The sequence below is a fragment of the Octopus bimaculoides genome, chromosome 10 (assembly GCF_001194135.2).
Source record: "Octopus bimaculoides isolate UCB-OBI-ISO-001 chromosome 10, ASM119413v2, whole genome shotgun sequence".
In the NCBI taxonomy this organism is placed as follows: Eukaryota; Metazoa; Mollusca; class Cephalopoda; order Octopoda; family Octopodidae; genus Octopus; species Octopus bimaculoides.
The window spans coordinates 7,240,728-7,251,259 of NC_068990.1; the positions used below are offsets into that span (position 1 = coordinate 7,240,728).

The 10,532-nt window shown below is 33.3% G+C and overlaps 1 protein-coding gene across 1 annotated transcript in view; it reads left to right on the plus strand.

Annotated features, from left to right (window-relative positions):
* LOC106871452 (dynein axonemal heavy chain 5) overlaps nt 1–10,532 on the plus strand; it is a 358,231-nt gene that overhangs the window by 236,111 nt on the left and 111,588 nt on the right. Inside the window, exons 42-44 of the mRNA XM_014917924.2 lie at nt 6,838–6,972; nt 9,324–9,431; nt 9,920–10,219. Of these exons, the coding sequence (XP_014773410.1) occupies nt 6,838–6,972; nt 9,324–9,431; nt 9,920–10,219 (543 nt within the window). The remainder of the gene's footprint in view (nt 1–6,837; nt 6,973–9,323; nt 9,432–9,919; nt 10,220–10,532) is intronic.

The window sequence follows — 10,532 nt, forward strand, 5'->3', positions numbered from 1 at the left end:
TCATATATATGTATATATGTATGTGTTTGTGCGTCTGTGTTTGTCCCCCCAACATCGCTTGACAACCAATGCTGGTGTGTTTACGTTCCCGTAACTTAGCAGTTCGGCAAAAGAGGCCGATAGAATAAGTACTAGGCTTCTAAAGAATAAGTCCTGGGGTCGATTTACTTCAATAAAGGTGGTGCTCCAGCATGGCCACAGTCAAAAGACTGAAACAAGTAAAAGAGTAAGAGTATACATGTAAGATAATGCAGTCCTAGATACATTTAAAAAGATAGGATGGTCACAACTGGAATGCTTCTTATCAGTTTTTTTGCAAAGTCAGGATTGAGTTGGGTTCTAATTATCTACAATGACAATGATTTGTATCCAGACTCTACTGCACTCTGGCTTTAGCTACGGTGTTTAACTTTTACTCATTTACTATATCTACAAATAGACAATGTAAGGAATTGAAATAATGTATAATTTTTGATCATCATGTAAGCTTGTGTATCTATGCATAAATGTCATGGTGGTTATGGAAAACCACACTGGTATAAGTTTTCTTGCAATACTAAGCTCAAAGAAGCTCTTCCACACTTATTGGATTATTGAACATAAATATTTTTATTGTTGAATCCCTACTAGTTCCCAATCTTTATTAATTTATATGGAAGCCTATGAAATGTAATTACCAAATAGTTCTGCTTGTGAAAGAATATTTAAAAACACATAACATATCTGTATATATTGTGGCAAAATATCATTTAGTTGCAGCTTTCTTGTGATATAGAACTAGTAATAAACCATGTTGTATGGCTGCAGACACAGATCTGACAAATGTAAACACTAATAAATGATGCAGAATGTTATGCAGCATGTTTACCAAACAATTCAATGAGTGGAGTTACAAATGATATTTACACACTTGAAACATATTTATACTTACTTAATGCAACTTTTATTACTTAAATTTATTAGACCTACATATGTGACTTGTTTATTAGTAGTTTTACATTATTATTTTTAAAGATGTTATGTACTTACACAATTTAGTTTAATGAAGTGGGAAATTAGTTCTTGAAACCAGAAGGCGTGTCAAAATGCAAATATTTACAGATGCTACTCCAATGCCATATTTCGCAAAGCTTAATCACATTTTAAATATGTTAATATGTCAAAAGTATTAACGGTGCATACCTTCTGATTCCAAATAATTTATTGATTATTTTTATATATTTTATATCTGAGAGGTTACGTTGTTGTTTGGCAACATCATCATCATCATCATCATCATCATCATTTAATGTCCATTGTCCATTGTCCATGCTGGTATGGGTTGGACAGTTTGACCTGAGCTGGGGAGCTGCACCAGACTCCAGTCTGGTTTGCCATGGTTTCTTTGGCTGGATGCCCTTCTGAACATCGACCATGTTTCAGAATGTGTTGGGTGCTTTCAAATGGCACTTCATGGGCATTTTTACATGCCACTACATAGGCACTCTAATGTGGCAATGCATGGGTGTTTTTATATGGCACTGCCATGAGTGCTTTACAGTGCATCTTGTACAGATGTTTAAGTCAGTCCCTATTAAAACAAGATCAGTGTTGCTTGATCTCATTAAGACCACCTGGGAGAGTGCCTCCATTCCAAAGGACTGGGCTAAGGGACTATGTGAAATTTTCCAAGAAAGAAATAACAGAACAGCAACAACTGTTCTAGTATCATAGGCCTTTCCATCTCTAGCAATGTTTTCTGCTGATTTCTTTTCCTACAGATTAACATTTGTGAATAAACTGAAGAAAGGTTGAGCAGAGGATGCATTGATCAGATCTTTGAATATCATCAAACAATGCTTTGAACTATTCCATTGTACATCAATTTTAAGAATTTTAGAAAGGTTTCTGACAGTCTGCACAAACATTTAGAAGATGTTGAGGTCATATGGAGATCATCAGCTTAATAAATCTCTTCTTTGACCCTTTCACAAGCGGTTTGAAGTGTGATCCTGTGTAAGACCATATCAAATGATCACACAAGCATCCACTGGGCTCTTTTCTTCTGTGGATGACTGGGCAACACTTCTCAAAAAGAGGTGATCTCCATGAAAACATCTTAACAACAATAACCTCAAAACAACAACAATCTCAAGACAACAACAAGCCACAACCTTCAGTAACACTGCAACTGTCACTCTTAACCACTAAACTATCTGAAGAATTTCACATATTTTAAGAAAAAAAGTAAAAAATGGACAATTAGCAAGGTTTATTAAAGTTCATGGGACACGTGAAGGACTTCAGATGATTTGAAAGTCAAGACAAAGAGTGTGAGGACTAAGACAGACAAGTCTTCAAAGGAGACATGAATCAGATAAATGTTTTCCGTAGTGTGTGCTTGATAAAAACTTGCTACATCTTCTGGCCCAGCAAAGTATCAAATAAAGAACTGTACCACAACTAAGCTGCTTACTATAATGCAGTCCTTGAAATAAATTTCCAGTGGCTCAGATGGCTTGGTCATGCAACTTAAAATACTAACAGTATTATCAAGATGGAAATCTGAAAAGGCAAAAGCCTGATATAGAACAGCTGAAAGCAAGATGAGAAAAACAGATAGAGTAAAATGTAAGGGTGTGATAAAGATTAGTTTGAATGGTGTTGAATCCTTGAACTCTTACTTGGCAGTTCGGTAGAAAGGGGATTAATAATGAATATAACTTTTATACATTCATACATAACTTTCAACTAAGTATGATTTAACATGCACGCATGCACAAACACACACGTGCACATGCACTTATGTACTCCTTACAACATTCTCCTATGGAAAACTATGTGTAGAAATGCAGTTCCTGAATTGTTGAGATTATTTTTTGAAACGTCAAATAAATAAGAGAATCATACCTTAACCATCTGGCAAACACTTTAATATTGTGTGTTACTGAAAAATAGTGAATTCATAGTATCTGCAATATTTAGTTACATCCGTCTATTTTCTGAGTTCAGACCTGCTGAAGTCAATTTTGCCTTTCATTCTTACGGGGTTAATGAAATAAAGTACTTTTTGAGTACCGGGTGAATATAATTGACAATAATTTGTGAATTTGTGTATGTTAGAAATCAATATTATGTATTGTTAAATATGACACATACATACATAATACATACATACGTACGTACAAATATACATACATGCATACATATACTAGCTTAAAAGCTGCACTCTGTGTGGACTATTAAGCTAGCTATTGCAGAGGGGTCCAAAACTGAGGAGAGCTAAACAGCATGACTATACTATGTCTCTAATGACTGTATATCCCGGTAGTATTTAATCACAGGTTAAGGACAGATGAGAATTAATTCTGTAATGCAAACATTCTATTGTTTCTGTTGTTAGTTGAATTCCAATTGTTGGCCAAACTATTGGTACAAAAATTGTTCAGTAGGATTACAGTATTGTTATTGTTGCTTAGCCCCATGTTAGTGCTGAATGAATATACTTGAAATCGAAAATATTTCCATCTTGACCTCAGAACAGTTCACCCATAACTGCATTATTGACTGTGTTATTCTTTTAAGATTTGAGGAATTTTGGTTGCTATTTCTAGTAGATTGGGTGACCATGTGGAGGCATGATTATGTAGAGGCTGCCAATCCATATAGCATATAAAATTAATATGTTTAAAAAGCCAGAAAGACTAAGGTCAATGCTATCAATTGTAATTTCCTCTTCTGTGAAGTCCATGTTTAGATGATGAGGTTTAATAACACTGAAACATACCCAGATTTAATTAGAATAGTATTAGTCATTAGGCTAATGTTCTCTTCTCCTCACCACATTAATGATTCTAATTAAATATGCTCCCATCTACTGATATCATACTGAAGGTGCCTCTGAGGATTTTAAGTGCGGTGTTGGGCTATAAAAAAATACAGCATAATTGTTGAAATTCTAATTTTACTGACTCTTAACTTCCTCTTTAGGTGGAATAGCTTCTCAATATTTACATACATTTCAGTGTAGAGATAAATATTGACAAATTTATCCTGAAAGATGAGATTAATAATCACAAACATTTATATATTTAACCTAAGCTTAGCTCTGATCAAGTAGCTCGTTGTCCATCCCAAATCATCTGCAACAAAATGCTGATTAACTGAACTATGTTATAAAACATACCGCTCTATGACATGTGTGTTTTGTATAATTTTTAGCATCAATACTGAGGTATTAATTGAGGGAGTCTCATCAGTAAAGTCAGTTGAACAAGACAGGACACCCCAATAAGGCTTACCTAAAGCTTGTGGGGGAAAATATAAGACTTCAGAGAATCTGGAAATATATGTAATACTTTGGATATTATTAAAGTAACATCAAATTTGTCTTGATGAATAGCACTATATGATAGCAAATGATAAAAAGAAACATGAAGAAGATGAATGCTGTAGATTTCATGTTTTTTATCTTTCATGGTGTGTTTAAGCTCATGCCCTCCAAACTGTATTAATTCTTTGTTGGTAAGCAGCTACATAGAGGATTCTTCGAAGAAGAGGACTAGAAAGTTGATAAAGAATAATCCTTCATAGCAGAGAGTCAATGATATTCAATTTGCTATATTCAGCTATAAACAGAAGTTGGTAAATTCACTCATCTGACTAAATACTTTACTAAACTTTTACTTTCTACAGACAGATGAATTATAATATGAAATTTAATTGCTTAATTTTCAGAAGTAGATAAGCTAAATAATAATTTGATAATTTTTTTGAGATGCTTTGAAATTGAATTGAATTTAGCAGAATATATCTGTTAATTTCAATTAACAAATGTGAATTTTACATTTTCTTTGTGCTTTGATTGTTATTGTTTTAGTTAGGTTGTGTAACTGCTGGTGAACATTAACAAAGCCAACAATATCTTGTTGTCACTTGTGCTTCTTGATGAAAAGCTTATGTTGGTCACTAATTAATTTTAATTTTATCATCACATATTTAAATATACTTTGCCTTTCCAATGATCTTCCAAAACTTAAATATATGATAATTTTACCTGTATAACAGAACTGGTTGGTCTTGTGCCTCCTCTACTCAAATTCTCTCAACTCATTCCTCCTTCTCCTCCTCTCATGACTTGTGTCATGCCCACCAGAACTAATATTAACCATATTTCCCAGTCCTTTGTTCTGATGAAATCATTCAACTGGAATTTCCTCTCTGCACACGTTTTTCTTGCAATCAATCTCACCAGTCTTCAAGAATTAACATAAGAAGAGCAAAAATGAAAACAATTATAAATATGACTGAGAAAAGATGGTAGCTTTTCTTTATTAACTATAGATGCGTCATAACAAATAATATATTTTTTTGCACTAGATAAAAAAAAGATAAGCATCTTCAACTTTGAATTGTATATATTTTTGTACAATTCAGTATTTTTTGTTGAGCAATGTTTTATGTAATATATTAGGCTGTTTCATCTCAATGCATTATTGGTATGGCGTTTTTATCAGTGACTTTAATAGTGTGAGATCTTGGAATTGGCAATGAACTTTGGTGCCTATGCTGTGTGTATTGAGTTAAAGTGATATTTCAAAATATTGACTTGCATCAAATGACGTTACCATTGGCTGAAAATAAATATTTAATAACAAATAAAAAAAAAGTGTTTAAACTACATTTATCCAGTGATGTGAAAATTAAAACAAAAACGAATCACTGATGAATCAGCAATTTAAAAATTAAAACAAATTACTTCAGAACATGTCAGCACTGTATTAAATTCTAATGGTAGGTTAATGGAGTCATAAATATCAATAGGTTTGTTTCCATTTCACTCAAGATGAAATAAAATTATGAGATTCTTCCAAGACTTGTATGTTATTGTCATTTTTTTTAATTCTCGGGTTTTAATTTGTAATAACAATCATTAGCAATTTGAATTTTCCTAATTTAATAGTAGTTTAAAGGATAAGGCAATTTAGTTAATGAAATTAAGCTGAATAACATTTAGAGTCATGTACATTACTCTAATGATTGGAATTTTTAAAAGTGGTACAACTTGGCTGTCCTGACCTACTTGTTATTTGAAAGCTAGAGCATTGAGAATATGCATACAACAAATGATAAAGAAACAAGAGTATGGACACAAAACTACAGCTCTGGAACAGAATGAAGACAAATCATCAACAGCTGAATAAATTCTGATTTATTTCAACTTGAAATAATTTAGCATCTTCAGATTCAAATTATAGTTTACTTATGTCTGAATGTCAATGTGGAAGAAATACATTCAACATGTAACATGTTACATATGTAATATGATATGAGAAACATTACTTCAGCTTTATCTATTGAATTAATATACTGAATATTTTAATAATGACCATCCCAAAATACAACATGACAAATGATTCTTCATCAGAAACTTGTTAAAATAGATTATTTGACTGAAAACTGCAACAAAAATGTTTAGCTATACTATATTAGTGATAGCATGTGTAATTTATCTAGATACTGATATAAGCTGGGGGTAGGAAGTTAGAAATTGATATCGCTGTAAATAGGACTTCAAAAAGTGGTCAATTTATCAACTATTCCTCTTTAGAATAATAGTCGGTTGTTATAAGCAATACTTTTTGATCTTTATTGATATTTTGAAGTATGGAATTGGTTTGTTACAAGTGATGCAAATAGTAAATAGTAACAATATAATAGCAATGAGAATGAATAAGATAACATGTGTCAATTTATATTGTGACAAAATAATATTCTTGAAATTTGTGAAGGTTAGTGTACTGTATAATTTGTATTTAATTTGAATCACCAACTAAACAGAACTTATTCTATTTGCAGGTTCACTATGATTTTGGTCTGAGAAATATTTTGTCTGTATTGAGAATTCTTGGTTCAAGTAAAAGAGAAAACCAGCAAGACAGTGAAGCCACTATTGTAATGAGAGTTCTTAGAGACATGAACTTGTCAAAACTGGTGGGTTATTTCCATATTGTCTTAAAATCCTTTTATTGTTTTCTGCATTGGAATGTAGCCATGCTGAGCACCACTTTTAGAAGCTTTAAGAGATTCTGTTGAGTATGGCACTTATTTTGGTCTGGTAATTATTTTATTGACCTGTATTTGTATGTAGTTATAGTTATCTTTTCTACACAATACTGTTGGTGTTGTGACAAACATGGACATAAACACAGAAACTGGAAAATAAACACCAGAAAATAGTGTGTTCAGAAAGATGTCCCAGTTGAAAAGAAATAAAATGGTGAAGAAGTGGAGGTGAATTGCATTCTGAGAAAGTAAGAGTAGAGAGAGAAGGAAAGAAAGATAAATGAATATATATACATACATGTATATCATGATCATCATCATCGATTAACGTCTGTTTTCCATGCTGGCATGGGTTGGATGGTTTGACTGAAGTTTGAAGAGCCAGTGACTGCACCAAGCTCCACTCTGGTCTGGCAGAGTTTCTGCAGCTGGATGCCCTTCCGAGAGAGGGGGGGGGTAAGGAAGAGAGAGTAGGATAAAAATGGCTGTGTGCATTGGTGATCATAGAATAAGAAATTAAGCACAAAAAAAAAATCTACTCTGACAGTTCTCGTCCCTGCTTAGAATTGCACCCAGGCTAACATAATCCATATCTTCTATTAACTCTGTGTTGTATGTAAGGGTTGGCTTTCCATCATCCATGTAGTCCCACTTGTGGAATGATAGGAGTACCATGCAACATTCTAATAATGATAATAATAATAATAATAATAATAATAATAGTATTAATTGAGAAAGAAAGCAAATGATGCTGGATCATGATAGTGTTAATTGAGAAAGAAAGCAATCTGTCAATTGTAAATAACTTAAATATTGTACATAATTCCTCATCTCTTAAATATAGAACTGAATAATAATAAGATTAAGATTAATGTAATATAAAGCTGAAGCAAATTAACACCAAATACACAGTGCGCGTGTTTTTATTGGCTAAACTGGCAATATGACCATCCCCAAGTACAACAACATCTGTTTCAACACACAATTTCACATCAAAAATCTTGCAAAACAAATATGTGAATAATAATAGTTAATAATAATCTTTTCTACTCTGGGCACAAGACCTGGAAATTGTTGGGAGAAAGATAGTCTATTACATCAACCCCAGTACTTAACGGCTACTTAACTTATCGACCCTGAAAGGATGAAATGCAAAGTCGGCCTCTGCAGAATTTGTATAGAGTGGCAGATGAAATACTGCTAAGCATTTCATCTGGCATGCTAATGATTCTGCCAGATCACCACTTAAATAATAATAATAATAATAATGATAATAATAATAATAAAATGCCCTGATGCAGTACCAGGCAGTGACTCACGTGGCTTCTGATCTTAACTGATTGGAAGTGTTATCATGTACGTTGTTTTGTCTTGGTATAAAAGATGGGCTACAGCAAATATTCTGCTCAGTACCACAGATTTGCTTGTCAGTTGTTTGACCTTAACCAGTTGAGCATGTCCCTTGGTGGCTGACGATATGTGCATCTCTGATCAGGAGCAGAAGTAGTAGGGGAGCATCATAGCCATGTGCTGAGAAGAATTCTTTGGGGTTTGGATAATTCTTTGGAAACATGGGTGTTTTGCTCAATATTCTTAAACAAACCTTATTCAGGGACCTTTTGAGCAGGATGGGCTACTCAACTTGAAGAAAATTCTAACTGGGCCCCACCTGCAAGGTCATGCACTGTTTATCTTGATACAAGATCACCATGTTGCGCACATATGGTTGTGATGCATGCGCCTGGTGTACCCTTATCAGACGGGTAGTCATGATGGGTATATTGGACTTCGTATATTTTACCCCAGCGTCACTTTGATGGCATGCACTGCTCTCTCACTCAATAATAATAATAATAATAATAATAATAATAATAGTAATATGTATGCATGTATATATGTATCTATGTATACACAACCACATGTACGCTGGGAAATGTTTCCTATTTTTTACATATCTTTTCAGTTATATGTATATAGCATATAACCTGACACATGGTCTACATAATGATATGTATTATTGAAGTCTTCCATTTTTTTTTCTTTTGCTACATTCAAATACATTTACTACCAACATGTGTCACATATTTCACGTGTAATGCTTGTATGCATGCGTGGGTGTGTGTGGGTGTGAGTGTGAATTCATTTCACATGCCCAGATATTTTCCTCTTCATATATTTACCTGTAAACAAAATAATGTGCATGCAGAGTGTCCTAATGTCTCTTTCTTCAGAAATTGTTTAAACATTTTTTAAATTTTTTATGTGTATGTATTGACTAGGTTGATGAAGATGAGCCACTATTTATGTCTTTGATTGATGATTTGTTTCCTGGCATGAAACTCGAAAAAGCTGGTTATCCACAAATAGAAGCAGCTATCTGTAAACAAGTAAGTCATGTTCAACATTGCCATTTACCGGAAGTAAAATAATCTGTTTTGTTGTCACCCATAGTTATATTCATCTTCATGTCTCCTTCTTTGCTAATTTATTTCTTCACTCACCATCAATCAATTTCCAATATTATTACCTTTCTGAATGCCATCTATTTTCTCATTACATTGAATGTCCTCTTTTATTGTCTACTGAAATAGAGTAGTGGTACAAAATTCTTTTTCTTTATGAATACAAATTAAGAGACACAGAACAATGTACACGAATAAAGAGATAAATCATAGTATGAGATTGAAATCTTGATCAAAAGGTTATGAGATAATTTTGATTTTAAATGTGAATAATTTCCTAACAGCTGAAAGAAATTATAAATGGAGATATAAAGAGTAAAATAGCTTCTTACATTCAAAAAGGTATTTCTAATGAAAGGAATCTATGAAATGAGAATTTTCTGTGTTATGCAGTATGTATCATTCCATTACAGGTTACTGATAATGGTTTAATAGTTCATCCCCCATGGATTTTGAAACTGGTGCAGTTATATGAAACACAGAGTGTACGGCATGGCATGATGACATTAGGACCATCAGGAAGTGGTAAAACCAAATGTATCCACATGTTACAGAAGTCCCTTACTGCATGTGGTTTCCCCCACAAAGAAATGAGAATGAATCCTAAAGCCATTACAGCTCCACAAATGTTTGGTAGATTGGATGTTGCTACTAATGACTGGACAGATGGAATTTTCTCAACCCTCTGGAGAAAGACACTGAAATCCAAAAAGGTTAGTTTTCTTCATTAATTTTTAAGTGTTGATTATAAATTTGAGCTGTATATATTTGACAATTTAATAATGATGAAGAAATTCAGAATTATACATCACTGATGCAGGAATTATGCAAAAGAACCAGTTCCACACTGCTATAATCATCATCATCACTGCCACAGCCATCATCATCATCATCATCATCATCATCATCATCATCATCATCATCATCATCATCATCATCATCACCATCATCACCATCACCACCACCATCATCATCATCACCACCACCACCACCACCACCACCATCATCATCATCATCATCATCATC